At 54.2% G+C, this 24,339-nt stretch overlaps 2 protein-coding genes across 4 annotated transcripts in view; one reads left to right on the forward strand and one right to left on the reverse strand.

Moving 5' to 3' along the window:
• On the reverse strand, positions 1-16,147 carry Fsd2 (fibronectin type III and SPRY domain containing 2). 3 transcript variants are annotated; one of them, XM_070043344.1, is made up of 14 exons: positions 15,159-16,139; positions 13,036-13,719; positions 12,780-12,875; positions 11,876-12,106; positions 10,839-10,861; positions 9,461-9,582; positions 8,359-8,520; positions 7,762-7,896; positions 6,342-6,492; positions 5,298-5,431; positions 3,042-3,174; positions 2,458-2,634; positions 628-789; positions 1-536 (listed from the first exon to the last, which is right to left on the reverse strand). In XM_070043344.1, the coding sequence occupies exons 2-14, from the start codon at positions 13,639-13,641 to the stop codon at positions 455-457; spliced, it is 2,214 nt and encodes a 737-aa protein (XP_069899445.1). In that variant the 5' UTR covers positions 13,642-13,719; positions 15,159-16,139; the 3' UTR covers positions 1-454. The 3 variants fall into 3 exon arrangements, with proteins under 3 accessions (XP_069899445.1, XP_069899444.1, XP_069899446.1); XM_070043343.1 differs by having other exon boundaries at positions 1-789; positions 15,159-16,137; XM_070043345.1 differs by lacking the exons at positions 1-536; positions 628-789; positions 2,458-2,634 and having other exon boundaries at positions 3,082-5,048; positions 15,159-16,147.
• The window catches only part of Whamm (WASP homolog associated with actin, golgi membranes and microtubules), a 14,854-nt gene continuing 6,514 nt past the window's right edge, over positions 16,000-24,339 (forward strand). Inside the window, exons 1-6 of the mRNA XM_070043342.1 lie at positions 16,000-16,623; positions 17,133-17,306; positions 17,850-18,000; positions 18,894-19,063; positions 20,336-20,501; positions 23,608-23,789. Coding sequence (XP_069899443.1) covers positions 16,018-16,623; positions 17,133-17,306; positions 17,850-18,000; positions 18,894-19,063; positions 20,336-20,501; positions 23,608-23,789 — 1,449 coding nt within the window. The 5' untranslated portion in view covers positions 16,000-16,017. The remainder of the gene's footprint in view (positions 16,624-17,132; positions 17,307-17,849; positions 18,001-18,893; positions 19,064-20,335; positions 20,502-23,607; positions 23,790-24,339) is intronic.

Below are 24,339 nucleotides of genomic sequence, written 5' to 3' on the forward strand. Positions count from 1 at the left end.
TTCACTCAGTGTGTTTTATTTGGTGTACCTGTTACACGGGAGCTCCAGGGCAGTGTGGACAGCCTTTACGGGAGAGGCATCCTAGAGGCGTTAGGTCAGTGTGTTGGGAGCAGTGCCATGGGGAAGGGCCCAGAGCCTGGAAGGGGCGGACCAGGCCCGAGGCACTGAGGACTCTGGGCTTCCCCGTCTCCTGACAGCTTTGTCCTCAAGGGCATCCCCAGGGGCTGTTGAAATGTCCCAGGTGTACAGAAGCTTCTGGAGCCATCAAGACCTCCCTCCCCCAAGCTCCTGAGGCCGCAGACTCAAAATGCTCGCATGTACACAGTGGGTGCGCTGAGCATGTGACAGCCCTTTGGGTTCAGTGAGTCCACCCCTCCTCTTTCACGGCCACCCTAGTGCCACGTAGGTAAGGGCGCATGGACCTAGCATCTGCCAGATACTAACAAGCCACAAATTATGTGAGGCACCCAGTGCTCGAGTCCAAGGCAACCGTGGCTGGCAGAGGGCAGGAACAGAGGAGATGGTGCCAGCAAGGCCTAGTAGAAAGAGGCATGCCTGGGTGTTGAAATGCCATTACGTATCTTTAGACACCCCGGCTTTTCCAAAGAAAAACAGGGGTGCACAAACCGGTGAGGCTGACAGCTGTAGGTGTACAGGTGCTGAGCGTTGTCCGCGTTGAAGAAGGACAGCTTCGACTTCTCGTAATCTAACAGGACTCCGATCTGCTTCGGTGCTACTGTTATTCTTATGTCTGGTGTTTTCCCGTTGTGCAGAAATTCATATTTGTGCCTGAAAATTCAGTGTCACAACAAAGCTTCAGAAATTCCAGCAGTAGAGCTATTCATAGAGCATTTCTTGTCAGTTCCATTCATTCCTGTGATCTGTATTATGTTAAGTGACTACCAAGTTAGCATGTCATTTTTAAAAACCTCGATTCTCACATTTGTCCTGAGAAACATGTTTTCCAATTCTGTTCTTGGGCAACTGCTCTACCTCAGAAACTTACATAAAGACTGGTGAACTAACACTGCACCAAAGTTAGCATAGACGGCACACAGGAACACTGGCAGCAAAGCCCCGGTGTGTAGACCTTGTGGGATAAAGATGTTCGCCAGGGGTCCTGCCGGCCACACGGAAAGAAGAGCACTGCAGCATCCGGTTATGATGCTGACCAAATAGGGCATCGCGGCTGGGGCCGGGAGCCCTACCTCCCTGGCCGGGTCCCGTGCGTGGTGTGCTTTGTGAAATGGCTGAAACCAAGGCCAGCCTGACCCTTGACCTGCAGTCCTCGGGGAGTCTGTGTGCCAGCATCTTGGTCCCAAGGCCCAGAGGAGCGCTTGGAATACGATCTGAATGTGTCAGTGAGCCAGCCAGCCTGCCTCCATCCGGGTTCACAGGGTCTGAGCAGCCACGGGGAGCTAGAGTCCTGGAACCAGGAACGAGATCTAAGAGTCCCCTGGGAGACCTTACCCTCCTCCTGAGACGTGACTTCTCAGTGCCCTCCCTGTCCCCTGTCCCCCTCCAGGAACTGCTGCGGCTCTGGGCTTTGCTTCCGCCTGCTGACCTGTTTCCCTGCATGTCCACTGCTCGCTGACTGACCCCAAGCCCTTCACGTCACAGCCCTCCCCGCTTCCTCTGTGCCCGCTCCCCTGACCTTCAGCCTTACTTGGGACAGTGAGCCCCCTGTGCAGCGTGGTGCAGGGGATTCCTGCACCCTTGGTCAGGTCCTGAGCGCTGTGTCAGCTCCATCACTCTTGGTGTGTGCCTGGCCACAGCACAGGTTCAGATAAGCTGGGTGGAGGTCACGCAGAGAACAGGACAGCGCTCACCAAGCCAGGTTAGAGCCCCGCGTGCAGAGGCTGCTGGGGAGCAGCATGGAGGCTGCGGTTGGGTTTGTGGGTGATTTATTCTAACCTTTATTCTAACCGTGGCCTAAGCCTGAAGGTCCTGTGACCAGCCTGAGCTCAGGAGCTTTCCCGGCCACACTGCCCAGCCCGCGTCCAAGCACACTTCACAGCAGAAAGCCATTTTTACTCTTCCAGGTTTAGTGGAAAAGGGAGGAGTGGGGTTTCAAGTCAAGCTGCACCCACTAAGTGACGCTGAAACTGAGCACAAGAGAAAACCAGGGGTTTAGTGTCGGGAGTGCGTCTGCGGAGCAGGACTGCCCCAGTCCTCTCGGGGTCGCCTGCTGTGGCGAACTTACTTCTACCAGGACACGATTGTGAGCAGCAAGCAGGTGTGAGTAGAGCCGTGTTGGCAGCTAATGAACTGTAGGCATTTTTAACTTAAACTGCTCTTTCTCTTGGTGCTGGAACTTCAGGAAAAGGGGCTGGCTACCACCCCTGGCGTGCCTGAGAATATTTATACAACGTAACCTGGCTCTTGGTCACATTGGAAGTGCAAACCTGGTTCTCAGATCTTTCCAACCTTATCCTTGGGTCCCAGAGTCTGCCTTACCTGGAAGAGGAGAATGTGTGCCTCAGGCACCAGGCCTGCGGGCTTGCCCCGAGGTCCTCCTGTCTCGCCATGTCCTCAGAGGCCACGCCCACAGTGTAGTCAGCGTGTTCATCCACCTCCACCTCCCAGTAATGGCGGCCTCGGACGGGGATTAGATTTCCCATGACAGCAACGCACCTGGTTTTACAAAGTAGGAGTCAAGGCTGGGGCTGTCGCCGTGGCCTGGCCTCCGGGTTTCCTGCCACACTTCACTGTGATCTTCTGAAATGTAAATCTGAACCTGCATTAAATCGTCAGACCGCCCTGGCCTCCTGGGCCTCGTCCCATCCCTGCATCCCTGCTTCACCTCCTCCCTCCTCCCTGACCTGACGGGCGCCCTGCTGCAGCCTGGCGGGTCTCTACATCCCAGAGTCCCTCCTGCAGGGCCCGCCCTCCCAGAGCCCACCTTCAGACTCCCCTCCCCTCCCCCCCCCCCCCCCCCCCCCGTCCACCCAGCCCTGCCTCCCCCCCAGCCCGCTCTTCTCTCGGTGACGCTGTCCTGAGGGAAGTGTGCAGAACATTCTCGGGAGCCGCACTTTGTGTACCTGCTGAAGCGGTTCTGGCTGGGCGGTGGCTCCCGGGCTGGGGTTTTCCTTTCGCTTCGAAGCACCGTCAACCCGTCCTCAGAAATGGTCAGCGCGGGGTGGCAGGTGTCCTTGTTCAGGTGGAAGACGCTTCCTGTGGGAGAGGGGACACCGGAGACCCCCCCCCGCGGTCACTCCAGATCCCCGCCTGGGCTTGAGGCCCTGGCAGTGGCCCTTGTCCCAGGCTCGGTGGCCTTGTTCCCACCCCTCACCGACTCCACAGGCCACACAGAGCTCAGCAGTTGGCAAGTTTTGTCTTCTTCAGTCCTCACAACCGCCCTTAAAATCGGGTATTTCTGTTTCCATTTTATAGGTGAGGAACCTGAGGCAGGTGGGTGAGAAATTGGCTGGGAAACAGCAGCACTGAATTTGAACCCTGCCTCTCACTCCAGAGGCTGGGCCCTTCCTTGGGAGCTGTAAATGCCAAACCTGGGCAAGAACTTCTGCCCCTTTTCCCCAAGGGGCCCAGAATCGAACGACCGACTAGACATCGATGAACAAAATTCAACATCCAGCTCACAATTAGGGCAGCTGGGGAGAGGAAGGATTAAAATGAAGCCCATGGAAAAGTGGTTTAGCTGCTTGGAGTGGAGCACAGTGATCATGGCTAAGGCCAGCCCAGACCAGTTATGAGAGACCTCATCTCAAGGACAAGCCAGTCTCAGTGGTCATGCTATGCCTATAATCCCAGCGGTGCAAAAAGCTTGAAACTTGATGAAAAAGAAAGAAAGAAAGGCTGAGGGTGTGTGGCTCAAGTAGTTGTGCATTTGCCTAGCAAGCATGAAGCCTTGAGTTTAAAATTTTTATTTATTTTTTATTTTTGTCGGTTGTGGGGCCTGAACTCTGGGCCTGGGCGCTGTCCCTCAGCTCTTGAGCTCAAAGCTAGCGCCCTACAACTTGAGCCACAGCGCCACTTCCGGCTTTTTCTGCTTATGTGGTGCTGAGGAATGGAACCCAGGGCCTCATGCATGCAAGGCAAGTGCTCTACCACTGAGCCACCTTCCCAGCCCCAAGTGTAATTTTTAAAAAGTGATTCAGAAAAGATGTAATAAGACACCGCAGTGCTGGTACTAGTACTCCATTATGTCTTAGCCCAGCCCTTCTTCGGTTCGCATTGGTGATGTCTCATCGTCTCAAGCTCTAGTTCAAACATCACCACTGATGAGCAAGCAGGTGCCTGGCATTTTACACCAGGCAGCCCTCCTTGCTCCTGGGTTTTTGCTGATTGGCGTTCACTCCATTTTCCCTGTATATTATGCACTCCAGAATACTGTATGCTCTAGAAGACCGTGTGCTCTAGTATACTGTGTGCTCTAGAACATTACGTGCTCTAGAACACCGAGCTCTAGAACACCATGTGCTCTGGGAACACTGCACTCTAGAACACCATGCACTCTGGAACACCGTGTGCTCTAGTATATGGTGTGCTCTAGAACACCGTGCACTCTAGAACACCATGCACTCGAACACCGTGCGCTCTAGAACACCGTGCGCTCTGGAACACCGTGCGCTCTGGAACACTGCTCTAGAACACCGTGCGCCCATGCAGAGGCGACAGCGATCAAGCGCTGTCTCTGCTTTTGCTCTGGGCTCCCTGGCCGTGAGCCATGGCCGACAAGTGGAGGGACGCCTTGTCCGTCCCTGCTGCGTGACCTCAGGCGCTGTGCTGTAAACGTGGGCCAGTTGCAGGCCCTCTCTCCCTGGCCTTGGAGTGGGGGCAAAATGGCTCCATGTCCCTCAGTGAAAGGCCCCAGCATTAAGAGGGGCTGTCCTGTGAGCCTGCCAGGCCCCAGCTGGGCCCCCCACTCCGCCCACCTGGGGTGGGTTTCTGGGAGAGGTGTGGGGAGCCCTGGCCCCACAAGGCCCCACAGCGCTCAGCACAGAGCCCGGGGTGGCGGCACTGCAGCGAGCTCTGCCAACGCAAGGCTTCTCGGACACGCTGCTGGTGATGAGGCGGCCGAGCAGCACCTGCAGAGAGGGCCGGGGGCGCAGAGGGGGCCATGTTGGCCTCTTGCAGGGACGCTTGGGCATGGCTCTTCCCGGGGGTTTCCTGAAGATCCCTAAGGGAGGGATTCGCTTGTGGGACAGCGGGGGACGGGGGACAGGGATGGGGGGAAGGGCAGGGGTGGCGGGCACAGGCGCAGCCCGTACACAGCACAGCTCTCTCTGTTGCTGCTCCACAGCACTGGGTCTGCAGGGAGTGGCCCGGGTACAGACCTGTTGTGTGGACCATGGCAGGCTGGCTCCTCGCGCTGGAGCCTCCCACGTTCAGGGCCCGCACGTAGATGATGTAGTGCTGCCCGGGCAGCAGCTGTATCAGGGACTCGCAGGTTGGGATGCCCACGACCGACCTGGGGTAGGGGGAGAACACAGTCAGTGCTCAGGACCACCCGTGAAGGAGTTTGCTCTTCCTGCAGCAGTGGGTAAGGTGCAGGGGACATCTGGAGCCTCTGACGACACCATCATTCTGGGCTGGTCCCATGCGTCAGGTGCGTCTAAAGCCTCAGCACAAATTGCAAAGGTGACTTGAGCCACAACAGTGGCCAGAGCCGCTGGACACCCTGCCCCACCCCGAGCAGCTCGACAAGTGGAACCCCAGTGAGCTTCACAGTGGCTGGGATACAGGTCCCACCAGCAGACAGGGAGGATCGATGGCCGGTGCCACTCAGCGCTGAAGAGCTGGAGGCCTAGCAGCTGATGCCCAACTCTTCTGCTTCACCAGAGCCGGGGAGACCCCTGCTGCGCGGGGCAAGCTGCTGCCAGGCACGGGCCCAGTTCCTTCCCATCCACCCTTCCAGACCTCCTTCAGGCCCTGAGTGTGAGTGCCTCCCTCTCTCTGCAGCCAGCGGTGACCATGGCAACCAGCGGTGACCATGGCAACGGGGGGGGGGTGGACCAGGGGAGCTACAACAGACCATCTACCACAGACAGTAGCCCAATGAGCGTCCCAGTCCTCCACCCTCCCTGCAGGGCAGGTGCGTGTGGGGTCCACTCCCGCCCCAGCAGCCCCCAAAGTCGGGCGCCCCTCCACTTAGCAGCTCCCTCGGGCTGGAACGTCTCCTTGCCTCCCCAGTACCACCTAGGCCTTCGGTATTCGGTGAAGGAATGAATGGGTTGTGTTAAAAGAAGAAAAATCAAAATGTGAGGCCTATGGCGTTTCCACTCACTCACCTTCAACAGCAGCACGGCAGCTACTTCCGAAAACTACGCGGCCTACGATGACCTGCCCCTCCCCCTCGCGCGTCTACGTCCCAGACTCACTCGGTCACGCGCGAGGCCTCCGGAGTCTCTGCCAGCGTCAGCTCCACGGTGTACGAGTCCACCGGGCGCAGGTTCCCGGACTCCCAGCTGATGAGAGCGGCCCCCTCACAGCTCCTGATCTCCTCGCACCTTATCACCGGCGGAGAGGGCGCTACGTGGGGGAGAGACAGGCAGAGGGCAGTCATGGCGGCCATTCTGTTCAGTCATGGACAAATACACAAAAGACTCGACTTTCCACGGGGCCCCCACACACCTGTCTCCGTGGGACGCTGGGGATCGGGCTCTGCATGCCACCTACCTCAAAGTGTGGCCCACTCTACCACAGAGCCGGCCCGGTGCCAGGAAGGCCAGCATGCTCAACAGCACCGCCACCCCCCAGAGGCTCCCGCGGCACAGACAGGTCTGTGAGCCTTGAAAGTGGTGCCAGGGGCCTGGCTTAAGTGGTCGAGGACCTGCCTCGTCTGTGCAAGGCCTTGAGTTCAAATATCAGTACAGGAAAAGATGTCGTGTGACCTAGTGCAGTTTTTGTTTTGAACAATTATAAGTAAGTATCTCTGTGATATCAGGTGTGTAGGTTTAGTGTATTAAAAACACTGGCCCCTGGGCTGGGAAGGTGGCTCAGTGGTAGAGTGCTTGCCTTGCATGCATGAGGCCCTGGGTTCGATTCCTCAGCACCACATAAGCAAAAAGAAAAAAAAAAGGCCGGAAGTGGAGCTGTGGCTCAAGTCGTAGAGCGCCTGCCTTGAGCTGAAGAGCTGAGGGACAGCGTCCAGGCCCAGAGTTCAGGCCCCACGACCGGACCCAAAAAAACCCCAAAAAACAAAACAAAAAATGAAAAAAAACACTGGCCCAAGCCAGGCACCGGTGGCTCACGCCTGTCATCCCAGCTACTCAGGAGGCTGAGAGCTGAGGATCACGGTTCAAAGCCAGCCTGGGCAGGAAAGGCTGTGAGACTCCTATCTCCAATAAACCACCAGAAAACCGGAAGTGGCGCTGTGGCTCAAGTGGTAGAGCGCTCGCCCTGAGCTGAAGAGCTGAGGGACAGCGCCCAGGCCCAGAGTTCAAGCCCCACGACCGACCAAAAAAAAAAAAAAAAAAGAACTCAGGGACAGCGCCCAGGCCCAGAGTTCAAGCCCCATGACATGACCAACCAAAAACAAACAAACAAAAAACATCGGCCCAGCGTGGCAGTAAACAGCTGGAATCCTGCCACTTTGGAGGTAGAAGCAGGAGGATTGTGAGTTTGGAGTCAGCCTGGGCTACATAGTTAGACTCTGTCTCAAAAATAAATAAGTAAATAAACGAATGAATGAATAAATAAATAAAACTAAAAGAGAGGAAGAATGTCGCCCAGGTCCTCCCGGCCTTTCCCCGAGGCCTGGGCACTGACTCCCGGGCCCTGCAGAGGACAGCGGGTTACCTGTCACGTATGTGGCCACGTCACTGCTTGGGCTGGGTCCTGCCCTGTTCTCTGCTATGACCCAGAATTCATACTGCGTATTGGGCTCAAGGTTTCGCACCCAGCAGTATGTTTCTTTGACTGTCACTGTAAATTCTGGGGGAGAAAATTCAGAGAAGAATTTAAAGTGTCTCCAACTCCCTGTGCAATCCTCAGTGCCGTGGAAGGTGCGTCCCCTGTCCCGCCCCGCCCCGCCCCGCCCCGCCCCGCCCCGCCCTGCGCTCTGCAGTGGGCTACTCTGGAGCATCTGTCTGTCACCGCGCTTATTCCTTGAAGCCAGGCTTCCTCTGTGGCGTGCAGGGACAGTGGGGCAGGGCTGGGGAAGCGGCCATCCCAGAGTCCTCCTACATCTGGGCGTGGCCCCCATCAGCAGCCCCTCCCCCCTCAGGGGTCTGCACACGTCAGGATGGACGTGCTGGAAGAATCTGGCCGTGCAAGGCCTCCTCACCCAGGGACGCACACAGGCAGGGACCCGGCCGCCGTGGGTGTGGTTCCCACCAGTGGCTGCCATTTGCCCTCCCGGCCACGCCACCCTGCGCCCCACAGCTCCCTGCGAACCTTTCCCCGCGTGGTCCTTGTGGGGAGAACCGTCCTGCACAGGCCTGTAGCACAGCTGGTAGCGCTCCACCGTGTCGTCCGAGTGCAAGCTCCAGCACACCCGGACAGAGGAGCTGGTGGCCGAGTTGGGGGCCTGCCGATTTATCACCGGAGCGGAGGGAGCTGAGCAGGAACAGAGGAAAGAACAAGAGCACGTGAGGAGCTGGGAGTGTGGGCGTGGGGGCTGGGGGCAGAGCGGCCTTCAGAGCGGTGGGTGAGTCTGAGTCCATCTGCGGTGAGCTGATCAGTTCCTTCTGCCCATCGCAGTGGCCACACCCCTGTACCTGAGGTACAGAGAACTGAGGTTAAAAGCTAGCCCTGGAAGAAAGATCCATGAGACTATCTCTGATTTAACTGGCAAAATACTGGACTGGAGGTGTGGCTCAGGTGGTAGAGTATCAGCCAAACAAGCAAGCTGAGTGAGCACAGAGTCCTGAGTTCAAGCCCCAGTACCGGGAGAAAAAGTAGCGTCATGTCCTCACCCCCAGAGTCTCTGTCACACACAATCAGGAAGCAAGAAGACACATTTCCCTTTGTCTTCCCTCTTCTACGTAGCACCTCCCTTCGTCCCAGGCTTTTAAGAAGTCGAGAATTATCAGTGCTGCCCAGGAGCTGGGCGGAGGAAGAAACCAGGATTTTTTTTTTTTTTTTTTTGGTCGGTCATGCGACTTAAACTCTGGGCCTGGGCGCTGTCCCTCAGCTCTGCAGCTCAAGGCAGGTGCTCTACCACTTGAGCCACAGCGCCACTTCCAGTTTTCTGGTAGTTAATTGGAGATAACAGGCTCATGGACTTTCCTGCCTGGGCTGGCTTTGAACCGTGATCCTCAGATCTCGGCCTCCTGAGTAGCTAGGATGACAGGTGTGAGCCACGGGTGCTTGGTGAAACGAGGAATTCTTGTTCAAAAAGCAAAGATTCAGTTATGCAACATGAGTAAGATGCCCAGGGTTCACAGTATAGTGTTTTGCGCTTTAAGAGATGTAGAGAGTCTATCTCTCCTCTCCCCTCCCCCTCCTCTTTCCCCCTCCCCCTCCCTCCCTCTCAGAGGACACAGGGGAGTCCTACCTGGAATGGCATTCATTGACCCCATCAGCTGCTCCACCTCAGTGAAGTCCAAGGTCTGGTCTTCAAAGTCCGGTTGTGCAGAGATCTCCACATCGGTCTGTGTTTTCAGGAAGTTCCCCAGTCTGTAGGTTCACAGAGGTACAGGTGTGCCGGGTGCGGGCTGGGACTCCCCCTCTGCCGCCCAGGCTCAGGCTGGACTGCAATCCACCTATTTTAGGCTTCCCTTCCTGGCTGTGGTGTCAGGGTTTCCCATGCCCAGCTCTCTGGTGACCTTTCCTGCTCAGGCTGGCCTCTACCCCAAATCTTCTCTATCTCAGCTGGGATCACAGACACGAGCTACAGGTACCTGGCTATTTGTCTTTCTCTCTCTGTCTCTCTCCCTTCCTTCCTTGTCATTGGTCATGGGGCTTGAACTCAGGGCCTAGGCACTGTCCCTGAACCCTTCTGTTCAAGTCTACTGCTCTACCACTTTGAGTCACAGTGCTATTTCTGGTTTTCTGGTGGTTATTGGAGATAAGAATCTGACAGACTTTTCCTGCCTGGGCTGGCTGTGAACCACAATTCTCAGATCTCAGCTTCCTGGCAGCTACGGATTACAGGCCTGAGCCACTGGCACCTGGCTAGTTTGTTTTCTTGATGATAGTCCTTTTAATGGAAAGAGAGAAGAGTTTCAATGTACCACCCCCCTTCCTATGTTTTCTGTGCTAGGATTACAGATGTGAACTGCCATGCAGGCTTGGTAGGCTCATTAAGTTTTGCCTAGACCGACCTCAAGTCACAGTCCTATCTCTGCCTCTCAGGTTGCTGGGGTTACAGGTGGCTGTGAGTGTGTATTACTGTGCCTGGTAATAATTCCGATTTGTATTTCCTTTAGGGGCTAAGGATGTTGAACAGTTTTTCAAGTATCTATTGACCCTTTGCCCATCTTCTAAGAATGGTCTGTTCATTCATCCGGAGCTCTGGGTCTTCTTGTACCTTTCTCCTGGCAGTCACAGGGTTCTATGTGGCAAAGGCAGAATCTGAGATCGATCTGGTGCTACATTATCAAGTCTGTGTTCACACTGCCTTACAGACGCTGTCTTACTGGGTTCACAACGGGTCAGTAGGTGCACTGTGAGCCTGCTGAGGGCGGCAGGGTTTGAGCTACTGGCCATCTGACTGTGAACCTGCTTTGTCAGCGGCCGGCCTGGGGCCCAGAGCAGCCGGGAGAGGCGGGGCTTCTCCAGACCCCTCCTCCCGGGGGAGGGGGCTTGAAGATACCCACCCACAGTCCTGAGACTCTGAGAAGCAGCTCTGGAGGGGGCCTGGGCCTGGCGCTGTCACCCCAGTGCTAAGCTGCTCATGGGACAGACTCCAGGACTGAGGACAGTGGAGTTACCTGTCGGCCATGGCCACCGCGTCCTGCGGGAACACAGAAGAGAAGCAGTGAGTCAGTGTGGGAAGGGACTTTTCTTTTCCAAACAGATGATAACATGAACATGCTTAAGAACTTGGAAACAAACACACAAACCAGCTGTCCACACCCTCACAAAGCCAGCCACTGAGTGCCTCCTTTGTTTTGTTTTTGTCGGTCATGGGGTTTGAACTCTGGGCCTGAGCATTGTTCCTCAGCTCTTCAGCTCAAGGCAAGTGCTCTACCACTTGAGACACAGCAACACTTCCAGTTTTCTGGTGGTTTATTGGAGATCAGAGTCTCATGGACTTTCCTGCCTGGGCTGGCTTTAAACCGCAATCCTCAGATCTCAGCCTCCTGAGTAGCTAGGATTACAGACTTGAGCCACCGGCATCTGACCCGAGTGTGTCCTTTGGACTACTGACTGAAAGATTACAAGGGTTCACTGACTGGAAACGGCTCTCGTTAGGTGGTGGGTCACCCGCTGCTGACAGCCCATGTGTGCCCAGCTTTCCCAGGGTGGGCAGTGGTGAGAGGAAACCTGTGTGTCAGGAAGCACCTGTGTGTGCCACTGTTCGTGTCCCAGGCTGTGTTGAGACAGTGGCACAGGGATTGTGGACTCAGAAGCATGGGTGTCAACGGCCCCCCTGGGGCCTGACACTCCGTAGTCACCCCAAACCCAGCAGGAAGGAGGTGGAGCTGGGCTTTGGGGGAAGCCCCTGAGGCTGAGGTGGCCAGCAGGCTCCTGAGAGCGCAGTGGCGGCCGGCACGCACGAGCCGCGTCTGAGCTGGCGTGGCCACTCACGGTGCAGGCGGACAGACACAGCTTCCCACTGGAGAGCGTGAGGGAGTCACAGGGACACAGACCACCGTCGCCAGTTCCAGGGGCTGAGGCTGAGCTGCACAGTGCCTAGTTAGCAAGTGTGAGGCCCTGAGTTCAAACCCCAAACAACCAAACACAAGGCCCGTGGGGCACCTCCGGCTCCTCTCTCCCCTTTCTGTGTCTGTGCCCTGTTTCTGACCTTTAAGAAGTCGGCCTTGTCCCGGTGACACACGTCGTTGATCGCCTCCATCAGCTCTTTGCAGGTCTCTAGGCTTTCTCCGCAGCTGACCAGCTGTCCGTACAGGGCCTCCAGCTTCTCTTTCTTTCTCTCCCCGAGTGCCTGTATGTTTTCCTCATAGTTTTGGGCAAGCGTTTCCAAGATCTCGTTGTAATGTGACTCGAAGTTTTGTTCCTGTCTTCCGAAGTTCTCCTGGAAGACAGCCGGCCTCAGTCTGGGCCTCCGGGCCCGGGTGCGGTGGCAGTGGCTGAGGCGTCACCAGCCGGCCTCAGTCTGGGCCTCCGTGCCCGGGTGCGGTGGCAGTGGCTGAGGCGTCACCAGCCGGCCTCAGTCTGGGCCTCTGTGCCTGGGTGCGGTGGCAGTGGCTGAGGCGTCACCAGCCTGGCAGCACTCTGCCATCCTTTTCCAGTTCAGCTTCCTTCTGTTGCCACGACAGCCGGCCCAGGAGACTACCAGTTCTTTTAAGGTAGGAAGAGAGGCCTTCCTATATTTCCTCCTGAGCCGTCAAAGCTCAGGATCTTCACTTCACAGGAACCTCAGCACTACTAGACCCTGACCACCGGGGGAAGAGGAGGTGAGGAGCAGGGCTGTGGCCAAGGGGGCGCTGCCCGACAGATGTGACATGCAGAGAGGAGGAGAGGGGGCACCGTCCTAACCAGGGAGCACAATGCGTGAGGCACGTGGGAGGTGTGGACAGTGCGGTCCCTGCCCAGGGCACCTGTGCAGAATGGGGTGACCTGCGTGTGTGCGTGTGCATCTGCCTGGGGCGGTGGGAGGGCCGAGGCTGCGGAGGAGAGCGGGCAGTGGGGCAGCGCTGTGTGTGAGAAAGCACGTCCACTAAGGCGTGCCAAACAAACACGCTCACCTCCACTGTGACGAAAACCTCCTCCAGGTGGCTTGCGAAGTTCTCCATGTCGATGATCTGCTGTTCCAGGCGGTACATGTTCCTGTGGATCTCATCCTGCCAGCAGAGCATCACCAAGGAGGTGTTAATGCTGCCTTGGTCCTGTCTATCCCCAAGGTCTACTTCACGCGCGCACACACGCGTGCGCACACACACACATGCACGCATGCGCGCGCGCACACATACAAACACACGCACGCACGCACGGAGCTCCTACCCTGGCGCTCTCCAGCGCCTTGTCCAGCGGGGTCACGTGGTGGTCCCTGTGTGCTGTCGAGTCCATCTCGGCAGCCCTGAGCGGAGTCTTGCAGGTGACACAGAAGACGTCTGCGGCTTCCTCCTCGTCCTCCTCCTCCGGGATCACGTAGCACTCGTACTCCTCGCTGGCGCGGCCGTGCGTGTACCGGTAGGCTTCCCGTGCGTCCTGGCACTGGCCTGCGGAGCCCCAGCCTCCATAGCCCGGCTCCTCGGCCTCTCCACTAAGCCCGAGGTCTCTCAGCACCCCATAGGGGGGATACCTGGGAACCCCCATTCTGTCTTCATCAACTACCTCGTCCCCTAGGTCATGGTCATCTTCGAGGCCATATAACTGCACAAGCTCACCCACTTGCCCCTGAAGGTCTCCTCGCACCTTTGCTTCCCCTGCCCCTCCCGGCTCACTGCCCATTTCGGCTTGGCCTACTTCTCTCCTAATGCTTGTGTTTTCTCCTGGAAGGATGTGTTGTCGGTCGTCAGAGTCATACAGGTCCATGTGGTAAAAGCTGAAGTCTCTGGAGGCTGCAGGCCTGTCCAGCCCAGGCTCCTCCTCAGCTTCCTCGTCCATGGTGATTCAGGGAGCCCTGGGATGCTGGGGTGTGCACAACAGCTCCCTCCCCAAGGATTAAGGGGGATATGCTGGGTCCTAGGGTTTGCAAAAAGCAAAGGCCTCAGTGCCCGAGCACACAGCCAGTATAGAAGATGGCCACGAGAGCCAGCACCACTCCAGAATAGGTTTAGATCATCGCCAGCTCAGGGAGTTTTCACTGTGAACCGCTTGAGAGAGTGGGGTAGTTAGCGGGATGTGATGATATAGGCAAAATCCCAGCACTTGGGAGGCTGAGGCAGGAGGCTTGTACATTCATGACCAGCTTGGGCTACATACTGAGACTGTCTCTTAAAAAGTTTTTAAAGGGCTGGGAAGGTGGCTCAGTGGTAGAGCGCTTGCCTTGCATGCCTGAGGCCCTGGGTTCGATTCCTCAGCACCACGTAAGCAAAAAGAAAAAAAAGCTGGAAGTGGCGCTGTGGCTCAGGTGGTAGAGCGCTAGCCTTGAGCTGAAGAGCTGAGGGACAGCGCCCAGGCCCAGAGTTCAGGCCCCACGACCGGACCCAAAAAAAAAAAAAAAGAAAAAAAAGTTTTTAAAAAGGTGCATTTTTGGCCAGGAACTGGTAGCATATACCTGTAGCCTAGCTACTTGGGAGGTGAAGATTAGGAGGATCCCAGTTCAAAGCCATCCTGGGATGCAAAGAGGACTGGTGCACTGGCTGGCAGGAAAGAACTCTTCTCTTTTTTCCCCACCCACACCTGCCCTCAGTACACACACGTGATTGTGCTCAGGGCCAAAGCAGAGGTTTTGCAACTCAGCCCACAGCTTTTCCCTCAGCCCTGCTTTTAGGGAGAAAGGAACCGCATGACCAACTGACATTTTGTGAAGCATAAAATGGAGGTTCCATCTATAATGAACTGCCTGGCCCTGTGCCATAAGGTGGCAGTGGAAAAACCAAGCAGAAATGCCTACAAAAAGGGCAGAAAACATTTACCCTGTCAGCTGCAACTTCTGTAATTTACCAAGATAGCTCTTCCCTTTTTTTTATGTGTGTGTATTTTTTTTGGGGTCCGGTCGTGGGACCTTAAACTCTGGGCCTGGGCGCTGTCCCTCAGCTCTTCAGCTCAAGGCTAGCGCTCTACCACGTGAGCCACAGCGCCACTTCTGGCTTTTTTCTTTTTGCTTATGTGGTGCTGAGGAATCGAACCCAGGGCCTCAGGCATGCAAGGTAAGCGCTCTACCACTGAGCCACCTTCCCAGCCCTTGTTTTTTTTGTTTGTTTGTTTGTTTTTGTTTTTGTTCTGTTTTGTTTTTGGGTCCTGTTGTGGGGCCTGAACTCTGGGCCTGGGCGCTGTCCCTTAGCTCTTTAGCTCAAGGCTAGCGCTCTACCACTTGAGCCACAGCGCTCTACCACTGAGCCACCTTCCCAGCCCCAGCTCTTCCCTTTTAAAGAAACCACCTTAATATGGTGGCATTCGGCTGACAGCTTCTAATCATACAGTTTCCCATTAGAATAACATCATTTCCCCAAACTTGCCTGCTCCTTTAGAGGCTGTCTTGGAACTCAGAGGGCCTGGATTTCTGCAGGAAGACTGGAAGCTTGACCAGGGGGCTCCCCTTTCTGGTGGGGCCTCTTCTCCCCCCGGGGTTCTGCCAGAGGGGCCCAAAGCTGGACGGTAACAGGAGCTGCCTCCCGCTGTAAATAGCAGCAGGCCTGCCATGGGTGCGGTCCAAATATAGCGCGGCCGGCTGCCCTGCCCTTCTCATGTGTCACTGGAGAGGTCACTTCGCCAGGCCGGGGGGAGCTGGGCACCACGCTGGGCACCACGCTGGACCCTTCTGCTTCCCACCTCCTGATCCTTGGTTCTTTTTCTGGGGTCGGTGTCTGGGTTTGAGCTCCCAGCCCTGGCTCCCTCCGGCCCCGCTCTGCGGGCCGTGCTGGAGGTCAGACCAGGGAAGGGCGGGCAGAGCGGGCTGAGGCAGAGCAGAGGTCGCACGTAACACGCAGGGGGGATCGGGTCCGTCTCCGGCGCCCCACGGCCCCTCCCATACAGCAAGGCCTTGCTGAAGGGGCAAAGATGCGCGCGCAGCCTTGACCCTTGACCCGGCGCCGCGCAACGGACCTCTGACCCTCTTCGCCCGCGTCAGCCCCCGCCGCGGTGGGAAGGGGGAGGCGGGAGCGGCCTTTCCGGGCCCGGGAGGGAGGCCGTCTTCTCGACTTTCTTATTGGCGGGTGCGGACCCACCCTCCGGCGAGACAGCCAATCGCGCGCGCCGGCCCGAGGACGGCCAATCAGGGGCAGGGGTGGGCGGCCGTCACGGGTTGACGGACGGGCGGCCGGCGCGGCCCGGACGCGGGCGGGCGCGATCTCGGCGCGGGCGGGCCCCCGCGGCGCCATGGAGGACGAGCCGCCCGACAGCCTGGAGGGCTGGGTGCCGGTCCGCGAGGGCCTCTTCGCCGCGCCCGAGCCGCACCGGCTGCGCTTCCTCGTGGCCTGGAACGACGCGGAGGGCCAGTTCGCGGTGACCTGCCACGACCGCACGGCGCAGCGGCGGCAGGGCGAGGCGGGCGGGCGCGGGCCGGGGCCGGGGCCGGGGCCCGGGGCCGCCGCGGCGCCGCCCAGCTGGGCCGGCCTGCTCTCGGCCGCGGGGCTCCGCGGCGCGCACCGGCAGCTGGCGGCGCTGTGGCCGCCCCTGGAGCGCTGCTTCCCGCGGCTGCCGCCCGGGCTGGGCGCGGCGGGCGGCGGGCCGGGGCGCGGGCTGTGGGCGCGGGTGTGGCCGGCGCGCGCGGGCCCCGGCGAGGCGGCGCTGCGGGAGCTGTGCGGGCAGCTGGAGCGCTACCTGGGCGAGGCGGCGGGCGGCTGCGGCGGCGCCACGGTGCGGGACGCGCTCTTCCCGGCGGCGGCGGGCGCGGCGGGCGCGGCCGACTGCGAGAGCCCGCGCGAGTTCCGGGAGCGCGCCCTGCGCGCGCGGCGGGCCGAGGCCGGGGCGCGGCTGCGGCAGGTGCGGGTCCGCGGGCCCCGCGGGCGGGCGGGCGGGCGGGCGGGCGCGGGCTCGCCGGCGTCGGGCACGAGCGCGCACGGCGTCGGCGTCGGCACGCGCGGCCGCAGCGCCCCCTGGCGGGGAGCCGCCCACTCGGAGGCCCGCGCGGGGCCCGCGGGCCTGAACTCGGCCTGGGCGCCGTCCCTCAGCCCTTCAGTCGAGGCCAGCGCTCCACCACCGGAGCCACAGCGCCACTTCGGTTTTCTGGTGGCTAATTAGAGTCTCTCGGACCTTGCTGCCCGGGCTGGCTTCGATCTCAGCCTCTCGATGGAGCCCTTAGCTCCCGTCACGCCCTCGAATGGTTGAGCCGCCTGACGGCTGCCGCCGCTGGCCGGGAGGGCCCCGTGTGCCCGGTTGGGCGTTTTGGGTGGAGGCGCTCCAGTCTCATAATTAACCTTTAACGTAGATGTAGCTCAAGCCGAGAACATAAGGTTTCTTGGTTTTGTTTGACGTGATCTTCTGGCCACCAGGTTCTCCAGGGCCATGGGAGAGCCAGCACCCTGGTCGCATTAATGAGAGTCTATCAGGAGGAGGAGGAAGCGTATCAGGAGCTAGTTACCGTAGCAACCACGTTCTTCCAGCATCTCCTGCAGCCCTTTAGGGACATGCGAGAAGTTGCAACTTTATGTAGGCTCAATATTCTGGTATGTGTTCTTATTTTTTAAAACTCTATAACCTATTATACACAACTGTATCTAATACATGCAACTATTACCCATTATATATTACCGTATGATACTTCTTTACATTTAAGATTGTTTGTATTTTCATTTTGTTTAGGTTCATTTTTCCGCTGTAAAGATACTGAGTTTTATTTGATATTGATTTTAAAAATTGGGGTTTGGGTTGTAACTCAGTGGTAGAGCACAGGTTTGATCCTCACCACCAAAAAGAAAAAACACAAACCCAAGGATCTCCAGTTCTAGGCCCAGGTTACAAAGCAAGTTATATGCGATATTCTGTGTCTTAAAATAAAAAAAAAAAAAAAAAAAAGCTCCACCTGGGTCAAAGCAAAATGTGGCCGTCCAGGAAGAGCTGTTCTGTGCCACAGCAGGGAAGGAGCTGTGTGTTTGCTGGCCCCCACTGTGGAAGGGATTGCTGAAGGAGTGAAACTTAAGGCACAGCAACGAAAGTAGTTAAAACTGTCACAGGACCTGTCCACTTCCCCTTACCTCTTCTTTCCGTAGAAGTCCCTGGATGAGGATGACCTCGGTCCCAAAAGGGTCATGGCTCTGCAGAAGGAAGCAGAAGAATGGACCAGACGGGCTCAAGAAGCTGTCGCCTCGATTCAAGACATCACCGTGGATTACTTTAAGGAAACAGTGAAGGCATTAGCAGGTGATAGTAAGAAAATGCCCTCTGACATAATTTTTACTGCATTCAAGGCATTTGGATAAAATGCCGGCATGGGAATGGGATATAAGGATAAGTCTAGGTTGACCCTGTGGTGTTATCTCCAGGGCTCCCACTTTTTATTTTTTTGGCTGGTTAATAGAGGATAAGAGTCTCATGGACTTCCCTGCCTTGGCTGGCTTCAAACCTCCAACCTCCGATCTCAGCCTTTTGAGTAGCTAGGATTACAGGTGTGAGCACTACATCCAGCTAAATACTGCTTTTGTATTATTATTAAAACAAAATTTGTAGCTGGGTGCTGGTGGTTCACATACAGTCCTAGCTACTCAGAAGGCTGAGATCAGAGGATAGCGGTTTGAAGCCAGGCTGGGCAGCAAAGTCCAGAAGACTCATCTCCAATAAGGTGCTCAGAAAAAGCCAGAAGTGGCACTGTGGCTCAAGTGGTAGACTGCTGGACTTGAGCAAAAGAAGCTCAGGGACAGCACCCAGGCCCTTGAGTTCAAGCCCCAGGACTGGCAAACATTTTCTTTTAAAAAATGTTCAGGGGAAGCCGGGCGCTGGTGGCTCATGCCTGTAATCCTAGCTACTCAGGAGGCTGAGATCTGAGGATCTCGGTTCAAAGCCAGCCCGGGCAGGAGAGACTGTGAGACTCCTATCTCCAATAAACCACCAGAAAACCGGAAGTGGCACTGTAGTTCAAGTGGTAGAGCGCTCGCCTTGAGCTGAAGAGCTGAGGGACAGCGCCCAGGCCCAGAGTTCAAGCCCCATGACCAACAACAACAAAAAAAAAGTTCAGGGGATAATAATGGGAGATAATGAAAGGTTAACTCAGGATAAACTATGCCCCTTAGAAAGTTTTAATTTTTTCTTTTTAACAGAAATGCAGAGACAAATGGAACAAGATGGGAAGAGATTTGGCCCTGCGGCCTGGGCCACGGCCACTCCCCGCTTGGAGAGACTTAAGCGCCTGTTAGCTCGGGAGACTTTGCAACTGCTGAGAGCCAGAGAGTTGTGTTTAAATCACAAAAAAGCTGAGATAAAGAGAAAGGTAAGATAAAGGTCAAAGAATCTTTATTTTAGGTTGCATCTTGGGTCAAGAGCTTCTTTCTTACTGAGTTTCACACCTTTCACAGTAGACTAGACACTGTGGAAAGTTAAAATTTCCCTTTCATGAAGATGTGTTCCTGATATATTATATTGCACAATTCACCTTTATTTAAATATTGAGCGTAGCATTGAAGTGCATGAAGTACGTTCAAAATCAGTTCAGCAAGAATACTTTTTTTGGTGGAGCTCAGGTCTGGACACTGAGCACTTCTCTGGTGTCTTGGGTCTTTACTAAAATAATCAAAGAATGCTGCTGTAGGACCATAGCCACTGAACTTTGTCCTGTAATCTTAGGACTTTAAAGCAGAAGCTGTAGACACTGCATTGTCAGTCTGGGCTGCTGTAGGGAATATCGTAGCTTGGGGCGGCAGCCGACCTGTCGTTTCCTACAGTCCAGAGGACCCTGGGCCTTCAGAATCCCTGTCTCGGGCAGTGTCTTCCTGGCCGGTGGGCGGGGCCTTCCTGCGTGGGCTGCGTGGCCCCCTGTGTGCCCTGTGTACACCCTGTGTGTGCAGTGCAGTGCATCGGAGGCCCAGAGTGGCCTCATCGGGCGCCACGCTCTCCCTCCCCTGGGCGTCAGCAGACTCCGCCCGTGACAATGCCTCGCTGCCATTTCCTCAGAACCCAAATGCTTTCAGGTTTCAAGAGTGAGGTATTCGTAATGAACACGGAGTAAAACATTTTTCTCATTGTAAAGCATATTAAATAGGTAGGTTTCATTAGGTATTTGATGAAGAGAACACCACGCACTATTCAGGCTGGAGAAGAAGTTTATTTACCGAACTGCTGTCCCCGCCATGCCTGGTGGAGAGGCAAGGCTGGAAAAGGAACAAGGAGAGGGTTTCCCACCCCCCCCCCCCCCAAGGTTTCCCACCCTGGGAACAAGACTTATCTAGGCCAGCGACAGGAAGAGGTATGGCCAGGTGGGGGAAAGGTGTGGCCACACTGGATCTGGATGTGAGCTCAGGGTCTGGGACCCTCCTGAGGAGGCATGTGACCTAGCAGGAGGGGAAGGTGACTGCCAGTTACCTAGGTAACAGATACTGGGCGGAAACTTAGCCAAGAGGTAAGGAGGTGTCCCTGTGCAGACCTTACACTAGTGGAAAAAGTACTTGTTAATATTTATTACTGAGGAATTGGAAGAAGCTAGTGTGCTTTTAAAGCTTACATTTAGTATGCTAATTAATTTATTTTTCCCTGAAAAAAAACCAAGATGGAAGACCTTCCGGAACAAGAAAAAAATGTAGATGCTGTAGATGAGCTAGAAATGCAGTATTATGAAATTCAGTTGGAACTATATGAAATCAAATTTGAGATTTTAAAAAATGAAGAAATACTTCTTATTATACAGCTGGATTCTATTAAAAGACTTATAAAAGGTAAAATTTATGTTGTAAAAAGAAAATGTTTAAGTTACATATTTTAGAGAATACTGTAAACTTATTTACTAATTATAAATTATCTGTAACATCTATTGAAGTGTGTTAGTTTCCCTTCAGTATTTTGTTTTCCCTATTGTGGGGCTTGAACTCAGGGCCTGAGCGCAGTCCCTGAGTTCTTTCGCTCAAGGCTAGTGCTCTACCACTTTGAGCCACACCTCTACTTCCACTTTTTTGTGATTACTTGGAGATTAGAGTCTCAAGGACTTTCCTGTCCTGGCTGGCTTTGAACTGACTCCTCAGATCCTAGCCTCCCAAGTACTAGGATGACAGGCGGGAGCCACCAGCGCCCAGCCTGCCCGTCAGTGCTTTGGCCCTCTTTTGAATTGGTCATTTTCCAGGTGGGGTCTTGCTTTGTACCCATACCAGCCTGGGCTGCAATCCTCCTACCTGAGCTTCGCAGGTCCCTGAGCTCACCGGGAGTAGCACCACACCCAGCCCTGGGCACTGCACGCTGCTGCACCACACCTACTAACTGGGTGTGGTTGAGATGGAATATCCCCCCACCCCCCTTGAACTGTAATCTTCATTCTCTGCCTCCCAAGTAGCTAGGATCACAGGCTTGAGCTACTGGGCCTAGCCATTCAGTATTTTTATTTATTCATTTTTAGTCAGTTGTGGCGCCTGAACTCTGGGCCTGGGCGCTGTCCCTCAGCTCTTCAGCTCAAGGCTAGCGCTCTATCACTTGAGCCACTGTGCCAATTCTGGCTATTTCTGCTTATGTGGTGCTGAGGAATTGAACCCAGGGCCTCATGCATGCAAGGCAAGCACTCTACCACTGAGCCGCCTTCCCAGCCCCCCCATTCAGTATTTTTCAAATGTATTCATTGTTCAACATGCAGCAAAACGGAGAAAGGAAAACTCCAAGCCCATCATTTAGAGATACTTAGGAAAAATTTGCTGTTGATTTTGTAGCTTTTTTGATATAGTTAATGTAAATGTGACTGTCAGTTTTTAAAACCAAAACCTTTGTTTGGTAACCATATTTTACTTATACTATAATAAACATCTTCCATTTCAGTAATAAAAAATCAAAAATTTTAATGGCTGCATAGTATCCAAATTTATAGGTACACTTGGACTTCTAGCTTAAAAAATGTCTTGAGCAGGGAATTTCCCTTCATACATGTTTTGTGTATAGGATAGTTTCCTTGAAATTAATTTCTAAAGTGGAATTATTGGATTAGAAACGTTTTTTTTACATTTTAATGCACATTAAAACACCACCAGTACTAAAGTTATTTGGGATGCACTTTTCTTACATCTGTATTGCTTTCTAATTCTAAATGTCATGCTTCTCGTACCAGTGTGCAAGCAAATGCTTCACTCAACGCCTGCCTGTTTGTCAATTGATACAAAAAAATGCCACCTTCTGATTTTCACAAGTGATACTAACCACAGTTTTTTGTTTTTTTCTTTTGGGTCCGGTCGTGGGGCCTGAACTCTGGGCCTGGGCGCTGTCCCTCAGCTCTTCAGCTCAAGGCTAGCGCTCTACCACTTGAGCCACAGTGCCCCTGCCGGCTTTTTCCTTTTTGCTTATGTGGTGCTGAGGAATCGAACCCAGGGCCTCAGGCATGCAAGGCAAGCGCTCTACCACTGAGCCACCTTCCCAGCCCACTAAACAGTTTTGTGTTTTCTGGTCACTTAAGAGTTTTTGTCATGCCTACTCATGGTCTCTGTTTTTCATTGGAATATTTGTTCTCCACATTAAGGATATTAGTTTGTCAGACTCTGGTGGAAGGAGCTTTTCTGCCCAGATCAGTAGTGGTCCTTACGGCTTTGCAGGGATGCTTCCTTGCCAGAATCTCACACTGCTCTCATCTGTTGCTGGGTGTCGGTCTCCTTCGCTGTGAGTCTGCACACCAACCCATGTGGTTCCTGGACCTTGGGGCACGGTTTCCTCTTGGGAGGGCAGATGCCACCCTCGCCGCTTCTCCAACATTTTATATCTCCTCTCACTTTTCTGTCCTTCCAGATGGACGTAACAATCACTTGGGCAAGTTTAACACAAACAAACGCAACTGGAAATTTGATTGGGATGGTGCTTAAAGTTAGAGATTACATGGGGAAGAGCTGTCACCTTTGCAATTTTGAATCTTCCTGCCCAAGGTGATGGTATGTCTCTCCATGCATTTAAATCTTTACTTTTTCTAAAGTTCCTCCAAAGTTAGTAATTTTCTTCATGTATATCTTGGACATTTAGTTCAAGCCTTGGTATTCAAATTTTTCAGTACTTTCAACTTATACACTTTTTTTGGTATTTAGGAAGAAATTCTGTTGGAAAGTTAATGTGGAAGAATGCATGCCAAATTGATGTTTGCTCCTAAAACCTGGACTCAGTGTTTGAGAAAGGAGGAAGGAATTCTCACTTTTTATTATGCACTTATGTAGTGAATGAGTTTATTATGAGTATGCTTTTTTAAAATTTTTGCCAGTCCTGGGCCTTGAACTCAGGGCCTGTCCCTGAGCTTCTTTTGCTCAATTAACACTCTACCACTTGAGCCACAGCACCACTTCTGACTTTTCCTGTTATAGTGCTGAGGAATGGAACCTGGGGCTTTGTGCATGCTGGGCAAACACTCTACCACTGAGCCACCTTCCCAGCCCCTATAAGTATGCTTTTAAAAAAACAATATGCAAACAGGATTAAATATCAGTAAGGCACCTTTACTATATATTACTGGTGGAAATTTACTTTCTGGATTGCAACTTGACAGTAAGATACCAAGAATCTGGAATATTCATTTGCTAGCGAAGTACAGATGATTTGCCTAGAGAAGTGTTTACTGTAATGAAATTGGTAATACTGCAACACTGGAACATTCTAATAGTAGATAATGCTTAGAGAATACTATGTTGCCATTAAAATTATATTTCCTTCACATGGAAGATGTGCTTTGAACTCTGTTGATATGTGTGTCTGTGTAAGAAGTGTGTGGCTCTGTGTGCCTAATGTTAATAGTGCGTTTCCATGGGTGGTAGATTTCCCTTATCTGGTGCATTTTTTATAGTAAGGTGTGTTTAAGAAAATCCATCATGTTTTTAGAAAAGCAGGATGAAGTTGTCTATTATGACTCATGTGAAAGTGCAGAGGAACTTCAAGTGGTTGTGGATGCTGGGGAGCTGGAGGACCCCGCAGAGCTGGCGGAGCTCAACCGGCAGCGGCAGCAGCTGGAGGCCCAGCGGGGCAGGATCTGCACCAAGAGGGCCCGCCTCAGGAGCAGACAGGTAGCGGGCCGGAGGCTGTGCCGTCTCCTCTGAGGAAAGACAGAGGCTGTGCTCAGCCGCTAATTGTGTGTGTACATAGATCTGTATACATACATACATACATACATACATATACATATATGTATACACACACACGTATAAATAGGTAGAAACAGGAATGATCAGCTATGTAAAGTTTTCTGAAATATTTTTTATGGATTATAAAAAAATCACATTATATATTTATTTGTTGTTTTTTGTTGGTTGTGGGGCTTGAACTCTGGGCCTGGGCACTGTCCCTGAGCTCTTCAACTCAAGGTGAGCACTCTTCCACTTGAGCCACAGTGCCAATTCTGGTTTTCTGGTGGTTTATTGGAGATAAGAATCTCAGACTTTGCTGCCTGGGCTGGCTGTGGTTTTTTTTTGTTTGTTTTTTTGCTTTTGTTTTTGTTTGTTTGTTTGTTTGTTTTTATTTTGCCGGTCGTGGTGCTTGAACTCTGGGCTTGAACTCTGGGCTGTCCCTCAGCTCTTCAGCTCTAGGTGAGTGCTCTACCACTTGAGCTACAGCGCC

Source organism: Dipodomys merriami, unplaced genomic scaffold (assembly GCF_024711535.1).
Source record: "Dipodomys merriami isolate MVZ:Mamm:240054 unplaced genomic scaffold, mDipMer1.0.p SCAF_33, whole genome shotgun sequence".
Lineage (NCBI taxonomy): Eukaryota > Metazoa > Chordata > Mammalia > Rodentia > Heteromyidae > Dipodomys > Dipodomys merriami.